This window comes from Ambystoma mexicanum, chromosome 7p, assembly GCF_040938575.1.
Source record: "Ambystoma mexicanum isolate Mex_15411 chromosome 7p, UKY_AmexF1_1, whole genome shotgun sequence".
Classification (NCBI taxonomy): Eukaryota; Metazoa; Chordata; class Amphibia; order Caudata; family Ambystomatidae; genus Ambystoma; species Ambystoma mexicanum.
The window spans coordinates 17,649,236-17,669,071 of NC_090939.1; the positions used below are offsets into that span (position 1 = coordinate 17,649,236).

The following is a 19,836-nucleotide window of genomic DNA, read 5'->3' on the forward strand; positions in this document are numbered from 1 at the left end:
TGAAGCTAAAGGCGGTGGTTTGGCCATCATTGCCAAGACCCACCTTAACATCAGACTCAACTCCGCCACACACCACCCATCATGTGAATCACTTACAGCCAAACTACCCATCGCTAACTCCCAAACAATATCCATTCACTTACTATACAGACCTCCCGGACCCCCGGGATCTTTCGAGGAAGACCTCAATGCCATCCTTACCGACAACCTAAAAAACTCCTCACAATGCCTTCTCTTAGGAGACTTCAATTTAGGCTACAAAGACCCCAAAGACAATCAAGCCACTCTCATCAGCAACACCCTGTCTGAACTAGGCTTCACACAAAAAGTAACCAGCCCCACCCATAACAAAGGGAGAACCCTTGATTGGATAGCAGACTATAACTGTGCCGTATCAATCACTAACAACACTCCCCAATCCTGGACCGACCACCACCTCCTCTCCTTCTCACTTGAGGCCTCAAGCCCTACAACCAACATGGCACTAGCCCCAGCCATCCACACGAGAAGCAAAAAAAATATCACAGTAGAAAAACTGATCCCACTCATTCTTCCTACACTAAGCCAACTCCAAGACTCTAATCCCTATGACCTCGTAGAAGGCTATAACAACACCATGCGCATAGCCTTAGACGCCATTGCACCATTGAAACTTAGAAAATCCAAACCAAAAAAGCACCTCAACCAATGGTTCTCCAGCCATCTTAAAACCCTTAGATTGGAAAAGATTAAACTTCAACAAGTCAGGAGGCACCAGTGTCCAAAATGCACTAAACAACAAAGTCACTGGCCTTCAAACAAAAATTAAAAATAAGAAAGACTCCCTTACCAATCTTACCAACCCCATCAACGCCCACTCGAGCCCTCCACCCTCACACCACACACCTAACTCTGCTCGCTTCAGCTTTTCCAAAGTCTCTTCCCTCGAAGTAGAAAAAATAATTCTTGGCCTTAAACCCTCCAACTGCAAAGGTGACCTCTGCCCCCCACAAATCATTAAAGACGCGGCACGAGACCTCTCGCCATTCATCACCAGACTCATCAATGCCTCCTTTTCCTCAGGAACAGTCCCCAGTAACCTTAAAGAGTCCTGGGTCCTCCCTCTCCTCAAAAAACCCTCCCTTGACCCGTCCATCCCAACCAACTACAGACCGATTACCACCGTCCCATTCCTGCTCAAGATACTAGACAAGACAGCATACCTACAAATTCAAAAGTATCTTGAAACAAACCACCTTCTAGGAATAAGACAATCCGGCTTCAGACCCCAACATGGAACTGAAACAGCCCTGATAGATCTGAAAGCCCAAATAGACGACCTTAGAGATAACGGGAAAACTGCATTACTACTCCTGCTAGACCTCTCTGCGGCGTTTGACCTAGTTGACCATAAAATCCTATGTAATCATTTAGACTCAGCTGCCCACTTTTCACAAGAAGCCATCAGTTGGATTGAGTCATTCCTCAACAACAGATCCATGCGAGTCTTCTCCTCCTCTGCCGCCGCCGAACCCATCCCCATTACATGTGGAGTCCCACAGGGCTCGTGCGTCTCCCCCACTCTGTACAACGTGTTCACAAAGCCCCTGTTTGATGATCTAGACGGCCTGGGTATCACCTACACTAACTACGCCGATGATACACAGATCCTCATCCCGTTGACGGGAGATTACAACCAGGATTTGGCCTTGGTGAACAGGGTGTATCTCATCATCCAGGCATGGATGGCTTCGCACAGTCTATGCCTGAATGATGACAAAACTGAACTCATCATCCTTGGTTCTACGTCCAACCTAACCAAACTCGACCACAATTATGCCAACTTCATCATAGATGGGAACCTAATCAAGGTTTCGAAAGAAGTAAAAACCCTAGGAATATACCTCGACTCCTCCCTAACCTTCCACAAACAGGTTAGCTCGATGGCATCCTCTACGGCCTACACATGTAAGCTCATAAGAGCAGCCAAACCCTTCCTCTCCACCCACAGCTGCACTACACTTGCCAGAGCATTGGTATTATCCAAACTGGACTATTGTAACGCCCTCTACATAGGAGCCACCAAACAAATCACCAACAAAATTCAGACGCTACAAAACAACGCCCTTAGGGCAGCACTCAATATTCCCAGGAGGGAACACATTTCCAATATCAGGAAATCCCATAACTGGCTCAGCACAACAGACAAAATCTTGCTTAAAGTAGCATCGCTCACCCACAAATGCCTGAATAATGCTGCCCCACGCTATCTGGCAGACAGAATATGCAAACACAGCCCCATCAGACCCACCAGAACCTCCAATGCTAATCTGCTCACCGTCCCCAGGTTTAAACGCACTAAAATGGGTGGCAACAGCTTCCAGGTGAAAGCACCCCAACACTGGAACTCCCTACCACCATCGCTCAGAACTCCCCAACCTTACTCACTTTTTAGACGCAACTACATCCATTGGTTAAAGATCACGAACCACTAACACCTCTAACACCACACGGCTGCTCTCCGCGTTGCATGCTTTAAGAGAATCTGTAAATTTGTAATACTAAACTTGTATATATTTGTAATTCTTTAAATACATCTACTGCATTCTCTCCTGCCTAACTGTACACATGTTCCTTCATCGTCACACTGTAATTATGTAATGTAATGTATAATTATGTAATGTAAAGTATAAGCATCCTGTAACCAAGCTTTGAATCACCTTGCTGCTCATGCGCCCTCATACCCTCGGGTCTGGTGCGCAATACAAATGAATAAACTAAACTAAACTAATCTACCATACATTATGGAGGAAATCATAGAGTGTGCAAGGAGCAAGGCTACCAGGGCCTAGTATAAAAGTAAATGGACCAGGCTCTGCCACTGGGCAGACTCCAAGGAAATAGACCCCCTGGCATGTACTTTGGATGACGTGCTCTCCTTCTCTGCGCACCTTGCCCACTCTGGTGTGCAGATGGACACCTGCCATACATACCTCGCAGCCATCTGGGCTTACAGGAACTCGGAGGAGGGGATCTTCTCCAATTCTATCAATCATTTGACAGGGCATCCATATAGTAATGCTTGCAGAGACCCCCCCCTTCCCCCTGGCCCCTTAATCATACTGGTGTCAGTCGGGCAGTGTTAAATCTATTGTCAACGCATCAATGGGGACTTGGGTGTGGCGCCAGAGGGCGGAGTCGGTGCAGCGCATGCTCCCAGGATGGCACCCCTGCGCGCCTCTAAATTTAAAGAGGAAGGGACGCCCATGTAGTATGGAGGAAAGGGGACTAAGGTTGTCACTATGGGGAGTAATTTATCATTTATTAGGTTTAGCATCAAAATAGATTTCCAACATACATGGGTTATACTAACATAACTAGACTGTGACTTATCAAAATATCAATCTATATCACTATAACATGAACATTATACTGTAACTATACATTAACCACTAACTGTACAGCAATAATTCACCTCAAATCCTATGTAAGAGGAAGAAATGAGATGCAGTAATTCACACACATACACGACATACAGCACTACACAATGGACAAAAAAAATAAATGAACCCCTCACCTTACCATATTCACTCATACAAGGCATTGAAAGGACACCACAATGAAAGGTATGTATTCTCATCAATTAGAGACACCTTCTCGTATTTTGACAGTATTTGCATTTCTACCAACCAATCTTCCACTATATATTTCTTCCTAGTCTTCCAGACTCACTGATACTACCATAGCCTTATCAATCCAAGTATTGTATTCTCTTGTGGTTAAGCATCTCTCTATGCAGTAGTAGAATCACATTAGCAGCCGACCTATGCATAGTTATGTTAAAAATCATGTGTATCCTGTCTAAAACCTCTTTCCAAAAACCCTGTACTCTAAATGTAGTAGGGTCCCTTTATCCTTACCACAACTCCAGCACTCCTCATCAGTCCTCAATTTAAACTTCCACATTTTCACTGGGGTCCAATAAATCCATCCAACAACCTTTTGTCTTATTAGGCGTAAACCCTGTATCCGTCCCTGCGTTGGCTCCCACCCTAAGGAGATCATTCATTCATCCTCATATGTCGTCATGTGGATGTCATTCGACCAGATATCCTACATAATCTAACCCCATGGTCCTAAAGCGCATAGAAGTAGATACTGTTCTTGCCCGTCAAACAGTTTAGAAATCTCCGGCCTTACTGATAATTCTTTCACACATTTAATCTGTGACTTTATCAACAAATTTAATTCTGCAGATCGACTCATCTCTTCTGTCAAGACTAAATGTATCTTGTACATCTTCAAAACTCAGTATCCCATTTCCTTCTAATACATCCTTTTAGTCTTAATATACCCTTTTTAATCCAGCTCTGTCAGTGCAAACATCTATTATGCAACTGTAACGCCTGATTATGCCATATTGACCCATCATATTAAAATCCAAATTACTAACAATTTTCTTTAAACCATACTGTCAAAGCCTTCCTAGTTGCCACTATCGGTTGTAGTTTCATACTTTCCCCTGACACCTTTTCCATCGTATAGAGGCTATCCCTGGTATAAGGTTCACAAACCTCTATCTGTAACCAGATTGGACCCTTCACATCCTCATTATCAAAATAATGTGAACCTTTCTTGATTAAAAATACTCTATAGTATTTTAAAAGATCCAGATATCCCCCTTCTTTAATCTCTCCTCTGTCCTCATCCTACTCGATCTCTCCTCTGCCTTTGACATGGTCAACCATGCCATCCTGCTCAACCGCTTCCGTCATAGCCTGGGTATCACTGATCGGGCCTTGGCCTGGCTGACCTTTTTTCCTCTCCAACCAACCCTTCCAGGTCCAACATTGCTCCTTGAAACACTTGTGTATAGGCGCGTTATAAATGCTATGCCAAATATACCATATGAACTTGGGTTCTTCCTTTCCTCCATCTCACTCTCCAACTGTGGTGTTCATCAGGGGTCTAACATCTCTCCCTGGCTTTTCTACCAATACCTGGCCCCCCTTGCCCACAGCATTGCTGCTCTCTGCTCCAACTTTCAGTGCTATTCTGATGACCCTCGGCTCGTTTTCAGGCTCCCCTCTGCCACCTCCTCTCCGATCTGTCTGCAATCCAGGAGTGGTGTGCCGTCAATGACCTCTGCCTTAATGCCAGTAAGACAGAGATCCTCCTCATATGCACTCCTTCACCTTCCTTTCCTGTCACTCTCTGGCTGGCCTCCCTTGTGCCTCTTCCTGCTCCCACCTGTGAGGCTAAGAACCTCAGGGTCATCTTCGACTCCACACTCTTTTTTTTCCACACATCTCTGACGTCTCTAAAAAGTCAAACTACCAACTGCACCTCGGAGGTATTCTTCCTTTCCTGTCCATCCCCCAGAAGCTCACCGTCTCCCGAGCTCTGGTTCTCTCTAGGCTGACTACTGCAACACCTTTCTAAATTTGCCTGCTGCTGCTCTCTGCCCTCTGCAGCTCATCCAGAACAGGACTGAGAATTGTCCTTGGCCTCAAGCCCAGGGATCCTATCTTTCCACCCCTGAAATCTCTGCATTGGCTCCCAGTGGCTGCAAGGATTAAGTTCAAGACCCTCTGCATTGTCCACAAGGCCTCCTGGGGCCTGGGTCGGCAATACCTTCAACTCTCCCTTCGGAAATACCTTCCTACTCAAGCTCTTTGCTCCTCCAACTCCCTCAGGGTCAGTCTCTTCTCCAAGCAACGAGTTGGTGGTAGATCTCTTTCCTCGGCTGGGGCCTTGTTAGGCAAGATTTGGAGCCGTGCCTTTTGGGTGCACTACAACAACCTTGTCCTCCTGGCAATAAGAACCCAACCTTTGGTATAAGTCTGTACTACACAGGTTGGTCGTGTGGCTGAGCAGCCAGGCTTATCTCAAGAGGGGTCAACGTGAGCAGCAGGGGAGTTGCAGAGATTCACAGTGACCAGTATCCAATTAACAATTTATTTAAGTCTGTTTGAATAAGCCTTCTTCTGAAGGGGCAGTATAACCGTAACACCCAAATACACTCAAATATACACTCTTAGTATGTCCACGAAAAGGTTATAGAATAGAATAAGAAATCGCGCAATTATTCTGCAGCAGGTAAGTACTTTTGAACCCTCCCCAATACAAAGTAAGTTAACCCCTTCCTGGAAAGAAAGGTAAAACACAATGTCGGAGGAAAGAAGAGTTATTCAGGCAGCCAGGCCAGCCAATGCCAATTGAGCAAAAGATTAGGTGAGCTGAAGCACTTTTTGTAGGTGTATAAAAGTCTTGCACAATGTTTTAGAAGGCTTTGTAGAAAAGGTAGAATCAATGTAGGACCACAAGCTGGGAGGCTTGTGAGAAGTAACCAAGACAAGTCTCAACTGAGATCAAGTAAGGCTACAAAAAGAAGAGGTAAGTTCTCTTAGACTGGACAGTACCTTTGGTTAGAAGAAATGGTTCCAGCCTGCTTCTGTTCCTGTGTGGCTCTGCAGATCCTGTTGTTCCTGTGCCTCAATCGTGGGGACAAGAGAGAAGACTTCTGGGGACTCCTGCAATGCAACAGGACGGTCGGCTACAGAAAAGGACAAACTTCTATTCAGCGGCACTTCACGGTTTCAGCTCCTCGCGTCTCAGCAAATAGCACCACCTCGGTCTCACAGATACCACTCTGGACTTTCCTCGCATCTGGGGTCCAGCACACTGTTGAGGTGGCTCAGGCTTGGTCCGTCCTAACTGGTAGTCCGGGGGATTTTCCAGCAGCTCGGGTCCGTCTTAAAAGTGATGCACTCCATTTGGTGTTTCTCTACCTGGCACTTCGGGTCCAGCAGCAGCAGTAGTGGAAGTACAGCCAGCTCTGAGAGGATTTTCAAACGAGTTCACTGTGGAGTTGATTGGTCCCACCAACTCAGGGGGAGAAGTCATCCTTGCAGGGCTTCTCTAGTCAAGGCGATGGAGTTTCAGCACAACAGCAGGGCTTCCAACGGTGCAGGAGTTGCAGCAGGCATCTGTTCCAAGTTCTTCTTCGGATTCCTTGTCCAGTGGTCGACTCTGCCTTTCAAGCCAAAAAGCCTTGCCTTTTATTCATGTTTCTCCCATTCATTCCAGCCTAGCTGTCAATCACACAGCACGGTGGCTGTCCTTGCCCGACAACCAGCCGGCCAATCACCTTTTGGTGCAGTCCTGTAAACAAAAGGGGATTGAGCACAGGTATTTTCAGGCATCTCCCTCACTTCCTGCCCTGCCAGAAACACTGGAGCCAGAGGCGGGCTTCAGCAGTGAAACCCGCCAAAAACTAAACAAACCAAGGGCGCCATCTAGATTGTATCTAGACACGGGATGCTAGGTAACCCCTCCAGCCCTCTATAGTAAGATAAGGGTGTGCTGGGTCTAGGAATTTGAAAAGACTAGTAAAGTCAATTTGACTTTACTATCTCTGGAAAACAGTAGTTTATCCCAGAGAAGGTATTTAAACCTTGGGGAAAGCCTGGAAGGCTTCCCTGTGCCACTGCACTGAGGGTGCTGTGAGACACATGAAAAGATGATGCCTATGGAGTTGTCTAAAACACCATAACCAAAGGAAACCCACAGAAAACACATTGAATAGAAAAAGTTCAAAGTCCCAAAGTTTAGCAAAAAGAGCTAGTGGGGGGAATTGGGAGGCATTGGCACATTTTGAGAATTCTCCCTAACAGCCACTGACGTGGTCCCCACCTAGAATGGCGGGGGAAGACCTGTGAAACGGCAAGCACACAAGAAATGGCGAAAAAAGGAGCCCACTATTTTAGAAAAATGGTGGTTCTTCTGTGCATTACAGAGGCTGTATTAACAGCCTGTGAGGAATAAAGACCGAAGTCGTAAAGGTAAAACCACTGCCACCAAAACTCGCAATTGTAACAATGTTACCAGGTAAGTAAGAATGTGGGTACATTGTATCCCCCAGCACTCCACATAAGGTGGGGTGTGCTGGCTCACTATATGCCCTGGTGCCCACGGGCTTCGGCGCTATATAAACATATAACCGTAAACAAACATATATAAATTGTAAAGGAGATGAAAATCCCTCTTTACCACTTGGGAACTGTAGTTCACCCAAGTACATGAACAGTGGAGCCCAAAGGGGCAACCTAGCCTCAGCCCAAAACTATAAGTTAAACCATACACTATGGAGAGACATAAGGGGGGGGGATTCCCCTTCACATGGGGACAAGGTAAAATAGTTATCTAGTCAAAGCAAAACTTTCTGGGGTGCCACGTGTCAGGAAGATGTATTACCTGGCACCTCTCGCCCACCGCCTTTCTGCTCTCTGCTCCAATGTCAGTGCTATTCGGACAACACTCCGCTTGCTTTCAGGCTCCCCTCTGCCGCTTCTTCTCCCTCTCTCATTCCAGACGGTTTGTCTGTAATCCAGGAGTGGTGTGCCGCCAATGATCTCTGCCTTAATGCCAGTAAGATGGAGAGCCTCGTCATCTGCACACCTGCACCTTCCTTTCTTGTCCCTCTCTGGCCTGTGAGGCTAAGAGCCCCGGGTCATCTTCGACTCGACGCTGTTCTTCTCTCCTCGCATCTCCGACATGTCTAAAGTCACACTACCAGCTGCACCTCCTCAGATGTATTCTTCCTTTGCTCACTGTTTCCAGAGCTCTGGTTCTCTCTAGGCTGGACTAAAGCAACAGCCTCTTTTTGAATCTACCTGCCTCTACTCTGTCCGCCACAACTCACCCAGAACAGGACTGCAAGACTTGTCCTTGTTAGGTAAGATTTTCATAGAAATGGTAAAACTTCTTGACCTGGGTCAACCCCAGAACTTTTTCCTTTTTATACCTCTGGGAGTGGAAAGCTTTTTCCACACTCAGAATAATTCTGTTTTTATGGGTGTCATTTTTGTAGACTCTGTAGTGTCTTTTTAAAGTTATCCTGTTTAACAACTTCTTGGCAAGAAGTGCCTGTTGTTGCTGGGTTGCCCTAGGGGTTCCCCATTTAACTTTCTTGTGCTAACCTTCAGAGAACTACAGTTCCCAGGGGTAGAAAGGATCTTTGGATCCCTTTTATACTTTATTAGGTGAATCCAGCCCACCCCACCTTATGTGGAGTGCTGGGGAGATGCAGTGTGTATCCCCTTTCACACTAAATGGATGAGGCCAAAGATAAAGGCCATCCATCCCGCCTCTTACTCCTTAATCTCTCGGTGGCCTTCGATTTGGTCGACCATAACATTTTAACCGCACACCTAACCACCTCAGCCTCCTTCTCACCAAATGCAGCCAAATGGATCCAGTCCTTCCTTTCTGAAGGATCCACGAGGGTTTTCTCAAAGTGCCTCAGCAGACCCATCAAGTGCGGAGTTCCCCAAGCCTCCTCCGTCTCCCCCACCCTTTATAACATATTTACTAAGATGTTATTCGGCCTCCTGGATGACATGAACGTCCTATGCACTAACTACGCAGATGATACGCAGATCATCATCATGCTCTCAGGCTTATATGAAAAGGATTCCACCCACCTTAACGAAATGTATAGCAAGATTCAAGACTGGGCTTTGTCTAAATGATGACAAAACCAAGCTCCTACTCATTGGCTCCAAACAACGCCTCAACAAACTCAACCCAAAATACAACTCATTTGATATCATCGGAAACATCAATGTCTCCCAAAATGCCAAAACACTAGGTGTCTACCTCGACTCCACCCTGACACTTTCAAGACAGGGTAAAGCCACTGCCTCCGCTTCGGCCTTCACTACTAAACTAATAACGGCCTGTAGACCCTTCCTATTTACTCAAAGCTGTATCATTTTAGCAAGAGCATTGATGCTATCCAAACTGGATTACTGCAACTCCCTATCTAGGGACTAGTAAGCAAAACATCCACAAACTCTAAATTGCACAAAATAATGCCCTTCGAGCAGCCCTCAACCTCCCACGCACTGACCACATATCCCATGCAAGACAGACTGCCAACTGGCTCCCAATAAAAGACAATCACCTTCAGAACCCTAATGATCACCCACAAATGCCTCAACAACACCGCTCCAAAATACCTTGTCGACAAATTCTGCACCAGGACATCTTCTAGACCCACCAGATCCAATTACGCTCATTGCCTCAACATCCCCAAATACAGACTCCAAAAATCAGGCGGTACTAGTTTCCCAGTCCTAGCGGCAAAAACATGGAATTCTTTGCCCCCAGCACTAAGAGATGAACACTTTCCTCACCTTCCGTTTCAAAGTAAAAGCATGACTCTTCTCCACAATCCCTCCCAATTAATTAACACTTACTAGTCAACAAGTTCCACTACAAAGTCGGCATCATTGCCTAACCCAGTCCTTCAATCTGTAAATACCTGTATAATCTTGTAAATGTTTTATTTTGTATCCTTTTTACTCTCTCTACTGGTTAATATTGTAAATGATTTTATCATCGTACTAAATTCATGTGTAACTATGCCCACTAAACATGCCTGTAAATTCCTGTATTTATTGTAACTTTACGTGTATGTAACCTTCCGCAAGACTAAGCGCCTAGCTACCTCAGGGTTCAGCGTGCTATATAAGCAAATAAAACAAACAAAAACTTGACAATTCTGTTACAGTGACAAGCTTACCTTCAATGGCTGGTGGCAGCAATACCTTGTATTAATTTAGTGCACCTTTACCGCAGGCTGTGTTCACAGCTGCATCAAAGGCTACTAAGCGTGCTCATTTTACCAAAAAGGCCCCCCGTCTTATTTTTTCGCCATTTTAGTGTTTTTGTTGTCTTTTCTTGTTCCTTCCCCTGGCATCCAGGATGTTAAATTAATTTGTGTGATTTTATTTTTTATGTTAGGCAGGAGTCCCCTGGACTCCTCTCCCAGGCTCCAGTCTGGGAAGGCAGGAAGCGAATGGAGGAGTCCAAAACTCTTGCGTCCTTGGGGTTCCTCCTTGCCTAAATAGGGACAAATCCCAATGGGGGCTGGCTGCCCTGATTGGACAACCAGACCGCCCCTTTCTTGTAAAATGCAGGGAGAGAATGCAGAGGTTGTGCCGTAATTCATGATAAATACTGCAAACCTGGAATCTGAAGACCAGTCCACCACTGAAACCGAAGAGGATGATAAAAGAATGCGGCTGAGACGATTTCCAGCGACCAGAGAGCCTGCTGTGTAACCAGAGCCTGATGTAGCCCTTCCTTCCAATCGACCTAGTCACTCCAAAAACGACGACTTTGACCCAGAACCTGGTGAGACCCACAAGACCTGCATTTCGATCCATCCCACATATTGCTGCAACCTTGCGGGGCTGCAATACCCCAATACCTTGGGACCTCGAGCCATTGTGTGGTGCACGTTCTTCTGAATCTCGCTGAAACTTCGTGGCCATGCTGGTGTATCTTCAGAGACACAAATCAAGTTCGAAAAGTCCCCTCAACAGATTGCTGGACTTTTTAAACGACAAGAACTCAACCGCAATTATCTGTCTTCTGTGCTCCTTGAAAAGGCACCAAGTTCACAGAACCACATCCAGCTGCGAGGAAAACCTTGTCTAGAGCCTTATCCATTGATCCCTGCTGCAAAGTTCCTTCTGAGTTCTTGTTTTCAGTCACCATAACAAAGAATCCACTAACCGGGTATTTGGCTGCAGATCCTGAAGTCTTCCTGCTGCAAAATCTTCTTCAATGCTGAGGTACTGTGTTGGCTTGGGTATGTACTTACCTTAAGTCTCTTATGATTTCTATGTAGTTGTCGGTTGTTTGATGCGATTGGGAGGCCTCTCGTCCAGTGCACTCAGTCCCACTGCTAGAATTCTGCTAGGGTGCCTTCTGAGAAGCCCCTGGACCCTCTTCTAACTCTAGAAGTAAAATGCTCACCTTTTTGCCCAGTCTTCTCAAGGAACTCTGACGTTCGCTACTTAAGAACTTATTGGTGAGGAATAACCCACTGCAGTGCGTTTGTCTTGGAAGCAAGACAACGCAGTGCCACAGAGGTTCGAGTCCCGATCCCGCGCTTAGAAACCACGACGCTGGTATTAAGCACAATATAAATTAACAATTATTACATATTCTGACACTGCCTGTTGGACACTAGATCCTAGAGACCCCCCTTCTGCCACTGAGAACAATCATGCTCCAAGAATAAGGAAAAGACTAGGGATTGGGCCTTTTGCCTAGAAAAGAAAGCGTTAGTTGGTAACTGTAACTCTAAGAGTGAACAGTTGCAAAAGTTCTTACTTACCTTGGATGTGTGATGCACTATTCTCAAAAGTATGTTTAACATCTTTCTTTCCTTGGAAACCGTTCTGCCATACTAAAAGAAAGTAGATGTGAAGGTATATTACTCTAATTTGATTTGGTTGTACCTCTTCCCCAAAGTAATGTGTTGGTTTCACCAGATTATTCATGTTAGGATAATTGTATGTGTTCTCCAACTGGGTCTTGCTTCCCCTGACTTGCTGTAAGCCTGTCCAGAATAAGTCTGCCTTAGGTCCTACCTACCTAACTTTGTCATTTATTAAAGTGTAACATTAAGTTTTGCTTTCCCCTTGCTGTGTTAGACACAAGAAGTCTTTTCCAACAATGCCTCATAAGGCATACATAAGTTACTTGTATTGCTGGGAAAGATCAAACCTGGACTTCATTGTGAGATTTTAAAAAAGTACATGGATTTTACTTTCCTTAGATGTGTGCCATCCCAAAAATAAGTTACAAGAGTTACTGCTCATCTCAATCTCTTTCACTGATCTCAAAAGCACCTGTAATTGGATATTACATCCTGAGGTTTTACTCACCTACTATAACAGTGTTATCACAAAAGTAGTTATTGGTTTTTACTGTACCTGGAATAAGTGCTCCACTATTCACAAAAGTATATTGTCCAGGTGACTTATGTGATTTATACTGAGAATCACGGTACAACTAGTAGGGTCTACTACCCTTGAATACTCCTTTGAAATCTGAAAGTAACCATTGGTTTTTACTCCCCAATAATAGGTGTGACCTATGCTGAATGTGTATGAAAATGTTTTGACTACTCTAGAAATACTGTTAGGTGTTCCAAATAAGGTTTATGCTTTGGTCTGTGCACCTTCAAGCATAGTGTTGCGTTTTGATAATTGTGATTACCTATAATGTGTGATAGTACTTATTTACCCCTAGATTTATTTGGGCCTACGTGTATTTAAATAAATCCTTTAGTTTGACAATACATATTGTTTCACTGTTTCTTTGGACCATTTGTATTATAAGTTTCTTTGTACTGATTCTACAGCCGTCTCCCTCCCAAGAGAAGCTTGGCTGCTCTGTCTACGCTACCATATACTCAGGTGGTACACCCTTATACTAAGAGTGGAGTTGTGTACTGCCTCAGTTGAATGGTTTTAGTAAGCCCTTAGTTGGACTTCAGAAAAACTGTCCTAACAGTCCTTGGCCTCAAGCCCAGGGATCATATCTCTGCAGGCCTGAAATCGCTCCATTGGCTCTCACTGGCAGCAAGGATCAAGTTCAAGACCCTTTGCATTGTCCACAAGACCTTCTGGTGCCTGGGACCGAAATTCCTCCAACTCTCTCTTTGGAAATGTCTTCCTACTTGAGCTCTTCGCTCCTCCTACTCCTTGAGGGTCAGTCGCCTCTCCAAGCAACAAGTCTAATTTGGCGTGCGCCTCCCTCTGGAACAGCCTCCCTGCCTCTCCAACACTTGAGCAGAACCATCTCCTGTTCTGGAAGCACCTCAAGACCTTCCTCTTTGCTTCTGCCTTCTCTCTTCCTCTCTCCTGCTGATCTCCTGTCTGATACTGCACTGCCTCCTGGAATCCCCTGCACTTGTGGTCTAGATCTGTAACCCTACAGTCCCATTTCCTGCACTTATTAGACATCTGTTGTCTGCACTATCATCTTATTGATTCCATGACCTGCGCTTCCCATCCAAACTCCCCATCCCCCTCACCCCCCACAGCACTTCTACGCTCCCCTCTCCTCTGCACTGGCGCGATTTCAATGTCACTAGGCCTAGTAAGATTGTTTTTGTCATCCCTCTGTTTCCCCTCCTTTACCTTGTCGCGCCTTGGAACACTTGTGTATAGGCGGGTTATAAATGCCATATCATATCATTGATATAAAAATCTTACCCAGCATGTTTATATAGTAAATTCTCGGCAAGGAGGACTCTGCATTGAACTCAGTGGTCAGGAGATTGTCAGAGCCCTTACTGGGGTGTGCAAAGTTTGACAATCTCTTGAACTGACGCTTGGGCAAGCCATGCCCAATTTACTATGGCTTTGTTAGACTTTTTGTATTGTCTGGTTAACGGGCAGACTTTACTCGCGAACCTGTACAGGGCTGCTGTTTCCTGTGATCGACCTGGTTTCTTAGACAATTATTATAACCTGTTCTCTTTCCACAATAGATAATGAAGAACAATTGTTTGAAGAGCATGATGAAAACGAGGATGAAGACAATCCTATTGACAGCATCGGGCCGGTTCTGCAGGTGTGTAACTATAGCACTTGAATTGCCCATCTGTGTTTTTAATAACGGAGCACAGCAACGATCCCGGTTACTGTAGCTAGCATCCTGCTGTGATGCACAGTGAAACTTGGTGCACCGATCAGGGCTGGTTTTGTTTGGAATTCAGCTCCAGAGGATGTTTGATGTTGGTGGCTTTGCATAAAGCTTGTGATTTGGCGCTGTTGGAGCTTTTTGCTAGTTGCTCCTGTAATGTTGAAGGGTTGTGGCCTACTGCACAGGTTTTATGAGCTCTGTTTTTAGGACTGGTTGGGGGTTTTTGGGAAGCAGGAGAAGAAGGTCCCAGAGCCTGCAGCGATTCAGGACAAGGCGATTGTAGGAGATGTACCAGGAGAGTTAGGCGATTGGGCACTCGTAGAAGTAGGTTGTAGTGGAAACATAGTCCATTGTAACCTTAGAACCACTTCTGTAGCGAATCCCCATTTTCTTAAGGTAGACGCCGTTTTGAAATTGAGTCCAGTTGAGAGTCCAGTCTCTACCATTCCCCCTACAAGCAGGTCACAGTTGGAGGAAAACGCTGTGGTGTTAAGTTTTTCTGCTTTAAAATACTCTAGGAAAAAAACTGCAATGTGCCACCAGGGGGCGCGTAGCGCCAGCGCGTGAGACTGGTGATCCCAGTCACTCCTGAGTCACGACCAGATCCCTGTGTTGTGTGGTGTTGGCTGCCCTTCCTGCCTCATTGAGCTGTGTGCAAGCGCAACCTAACACCGGACAGAATCAACGGCTGCCCGAAGGAATGGGTGTCCATTCCACTGAGGAATGGTCCATTGCACCTACAACTAGCATGTTCAATAAACACAATGACGTTCTAAGTTGCCAGCCACGAGCGGTTACAAAAAATCCAAATTTAGACTTAACTGATGCAGAACTGCTTGAGGCGGAGCTCGCCTACGGAAAGTCGACTTCTGAATCAGAAGCCGCTGATACAGACTGCATGTTAACTTTGCAGTGCATCTCGAGTGCAGGGAACAACGCAATTAGAGTCTGCATCAACGGCCGTTCAGGTCCCTGGTGGAATGTCTGATCCATACTTGGTAACAACGCCTGTTAGGCAAGATTGTATGTGGTACCCTGTGCGAGACTGCACCAGCCTTGTCCTCTTGGCAAGCTTTGGTATAAGCATGTACTACACAAGTTGGTAGAGTGACTGAGCAGCCAGGCTTATCTCAAGAGGGGTCAATCTGAGCTGTAGGGTTGTAACAGTTTCACTGTGGCAGTTATTCAAATAAACACTTATACACATACACAAGGTTTCTTGATTAAACAATTATTAATTTGACAGTCAGTTTAATAAGCCTTTTTCAGAAGGGAGCAATCATTTAACACGAAATATACTTCAATAAATACACACTCTGTTTCACTATACCCATTGTGAATGGCACACAGACACTTCATACACCCTGAGGTCACTTAAATAACTAGGACACTGTGGACATTGATTTATCACTGGCACATTTAGAACAATACTGATATTGGTGTCAAAAGGAAAAGATGAGGGAATAAAACAAAGGTTAATAAATATTCTTAAGCGGGTAAGTACTTTTTGAACCCTCCAATGCAAAGTAATTTTAACCCTTTCCTGGGGGGGGAAGGGCAAAGCACAAAGTCAGAGGTAAGAGTCTTTCAGGGAGCCAATACAGCAAATGTTAGTTGAGCAAAGTCTAGGGGAGCTGAAGGTCTTCTTGCAGGTAAGTAAAAAGGTCTTGCACAATGTTTTAGAAAAGTTTGTAGAAATTAAATTACTGAAGGGCCACAAGCTGGTAGGCTTGTGAGGGGCAAAGCTGCAAGCAACTCTGCAAGGGTAACCAAGACAAGTCTAATCTGAGAGCTAGCAAGGCTACATAACAAGAGGTAAGTCCCCTTAGTTTTACAGTACCTTTGGTTTGAAGAAAACTGGATCCAGCTGGCTTCTGTTCCTGTGTAGGTCTGCAGATCCTGTGTTCCTAGGCCTCAGTCATGGGGACAAAGGGGAGGTCGCCTGGGGACTTCTGCACTACGATGGAAAGTCGGCGGCAGCAATGGGCAAACTTCAGATCAGCAGCAATTCGTGGTTTCAGCTCCTCGCGGCTCTTGCAAACAGCACCACTGCTGTTCTCGGATACCTTAATGGACTTTCCTTGCATCTGGGGTCCAGCACTCTGTTGAGGGGACTCAGGCTTGGTCTGTCCTGCTTCATGGAAAGCCGGAGGATCTTCCTGTAGCTCGGGTCCAACTTAAAAACGATGCACTCAATCTGGTGTTCCTCTCCTTGGCAATCAGTTCCTGCAGCAGCAATGGAAGTAAAGCCAGTTCTGAGAGGATGTCCAGACGAGTTCACTTTGGGATTGATTGGTCCCACCAACCCAAGGGGAGAAGTCTTCCGTTGCAGGGCTTCTCTAGTCGAGTTGAATTCGGAGCTTCAGCACAGCAGCAGGGTTTCCCCGGGCAAACCAACGGTCCAGGAGTAGCAGAAAGGGCCTCTTCCAAGTTCTTCTTCAGATTCCTTCGTCCAGTGGTCGACTCTGCCTTCCAAGCAAAAAGCCTTGCATTTTATGCATGTTTCTCCCATTCATTCCACTTTAGCTGTCGATCACACAGCAGGGTGGCTCTCCTGCAACGACAGCCAGCCAATCACCTTTTGGGTGCATTCCTGTAACCAAGGGTATTAAGCACAGGGAGTTTCGGGCACCTCCCTCACTTCCAGCCCCTGCCAGACATACTGGAGCCAGAGGCAGGCTTCACTTGTGAATCCTGCTAAAGACAAAACAAACAAAGGGGCCCAACCTGGTTTGGCGCGCAGAGTAAATATCAAGAAGGACCTTTCCAACAGAAAATGGCGAAAAAAGAAGACTGGGGCCATTTTGACAAAATGGGCCCCCATGGGTGTTTTACTGCAGCTGCAATTGCAGCCCGCGGTAAAAACACACAATGGTAGTAAATGGTAAACCACTGCCACCAGCCATTAATTGTAGAAAGGGTAACACAAACATTTTTACATGAGAAACTAGACAAAGGGGATACTAAGTAACCCCTCCAGCACCCTACGTAAAATGGTGTGTGCTGGGTCTAGAAAGTTTACACATTGTAAGTAAAGTCAATTTCACTTCACTTCACTGCTCTTGGAAAGAGTAGTTTATCCAAGAGAAGGTATTTAAACCTTTGAGAAATCCTAAGAGACTTCCCTGTGCCACTGCACTGAAGGTGCTGTGTCACAATGCAAAGATGATGCCTATGGAGTTTGTCACACTCCAAAGTCGAAAAAACACCAAATCACAGAAAAATACACGATAGAGTGGGAAAAAGGTCTCTCTCTCTCCAGGTTGGAAATTAAAAAGTCCTAAAGTCCAGCAAAAGAGCTGGGGGCCTCTAAGGTAGACAGGAATTAGCACATTTCTGAGAATGTTCCCTAACAAGTGGCTACTAAGCAACCCCCCCCCCCCCCACCGGCCCCCCCAGCACTCTGCTGTGCGTTTGTTCACACTGCAAACAGGTTGACTGGGTGTTTTCTAGCATATTATGGAATGTTTGCGCTGTCTGACAATATTTTGTGCATGTAAATGTCCGTTCAATGTTGTCTTCTGCACAGTTTTTCCAGTCTCTATTTTGGATATCCTTTAGTGAGCAGGGTTTAATCAATTGTGGGTGGTTGCAGCGGGGGGGGGAAATGTATGCCTGTCACATTAATCATTGCTCATAAGTCAGTCCTCTTTACGTATTCTGACATTTCCTGTCTTTAGTTTGATTACAGTGCGGTAGCAGACCGACTCTTTCAACTTTCATGCAAAAAGTTTACCCCACCTCAAAACCGGAAGCGGCTCTACAGGCTTGTGAAAAGGTGAATTAAGGAAATGTTGACTGTTCTCTGCCAGACTAGATATCCTGCAGCTGCGTAGAGTAATTGGACCAATGTACGGTCGTATGGATGCAGTGGCTACAGGAGTGGACACCCTGCCGTCCATCATGCATTGTGAAGTGCATCCTTTCTTTAAGGTCAATTGAAGTGTGGGTGACTCCACTCGCCCCACCACACACATTATCCTATTTATGCTTTTGGAATTAAGGATAAACCTCCGACCTACCACATGTTTAATGCTAATGTTCAGTGTATTTCTGCACCTGATCCTGTGTGTGGTAAAAAGGCGATCTTCAAAGGAAATGGTTAGGGGGAATTCTCTTAAATGTGCTAATTCCCTTCACCTTAGAGACCCCCAGCAACTTTGCTGGATTTTGAGGGCTTGATTTTTTTAACCTGGAGAGAATGTGAACCTTTCTTCCCACTCTTATGTATTTTGATGTGTTTTTTTGATTATGGAGTCTAAATAACTCCATAGGCATCATTTTTTCATGTGCCACACAGCACCCTCGGTGCAGTGACACAGGGGTAGGGAGAATTCACATATATGTGCTAATCCCCTTCACCTTAGAGAACCCCAGCAACTTTGCTGGATTTTGAGGACTTAATTTTTTTTTACCTGTAAAGAGTGTGAGCCTTTTTTCCCACTCATGTATTTTGATGTGTGTTTTACATTTGTGTTCTTTGACTTTGGAGTTTTAAGATAACTCCATAGGCATCTTTTCATGTGTGTTACACAGCACCCTCATAAATACCTTCTCTGGGATAAACTACCGTTTCCCAGAGCACAGCACACTCCATTTTACAATGGAGTGCTGTAGGGGTTACATAGTATCCCCTATGTCTAAACACTCATGTAGCAGTCAAATGCTACCCTTTCCTATTGAAAAGGCTGGTGGCAGTGGTTTTACAACAAACTACCATGATTTTTCCCGACCGCGAACACGGTAGCTAAAAATCACGGGGAGCCATGTTTTTCAAGACGGCGCCTTAAGCCCCTTTGTTTAAATAGGTCCCGGTCTTCTTTTTTATCGCCATTTCTTTTTGGAAAGGTCCTTCTAGTGTTTGTCTCTGCGCGCCAAACCAGGTTTGGTCCCTTTGTTCGTGCGCCTTTGGCGTGCTTTAGGACTGAAGTCCGCCCTTGGCGTCTGAGTGTCTGGGGTGGGCAGAAAGTGAGGGAGGTGCCCGATAATCCCTGTGCGTAGTCTCCTAGGGACCCAAATGCACTCTGGCGTGATTGGCTGCCCTGCTGCAGGTCCGAATTGCCAACCTACATTCGACAGAGAAGCTCCTTCAAGGACGTCGTCTTCCTTTCAGTTCTTGGGACCAATCAGCTCAGAAGACACCTGGATACCATTCTCAATGCTGGTTAAGGTTTAGCCAGGGAGAGGGAAACCAGTATGTGTCTTGAGTAACGGCTACTTGAACCGAAGTGACTCCATTTTGTTTGCTCCGATGACGATCCCGTGCAGTGCAGGAGTCCCCCGACGTCCTCCCTCTTGTCCCCATGACTGAGGCTCCAGAACAGCAAGATCTGCAGGACCTGC

The 19,836-nt window shown here is 45.6% G+C and overlaps 1 protein-coding gene across 1 annotated transcript in view; it reads left to right on the forward strand.

Moving 5' to 3' along the window:
• LOC138525621 (ribosomal RNA processing protein 1 homolog B-like) overlaps positions 1–19,836 on the forward strand; it is a 310,024-nt gene that overhangs the window by 180,756 nt on the left and 109,432 nt on the right. The window contains exons 9-10 of the mRNA XM_069635673.1: positions 14,339–14,421; positions 18,174–18,271. Coding sequence (XP_069491774.1) covers positions 14,339–14,421; positions 18,174–18,271 — 181 coding nt within the window. The remainder of the gene's footprint in view (positions 1–14,338; positions 14,422–18,173; positions 18,272–19,836) is intronic.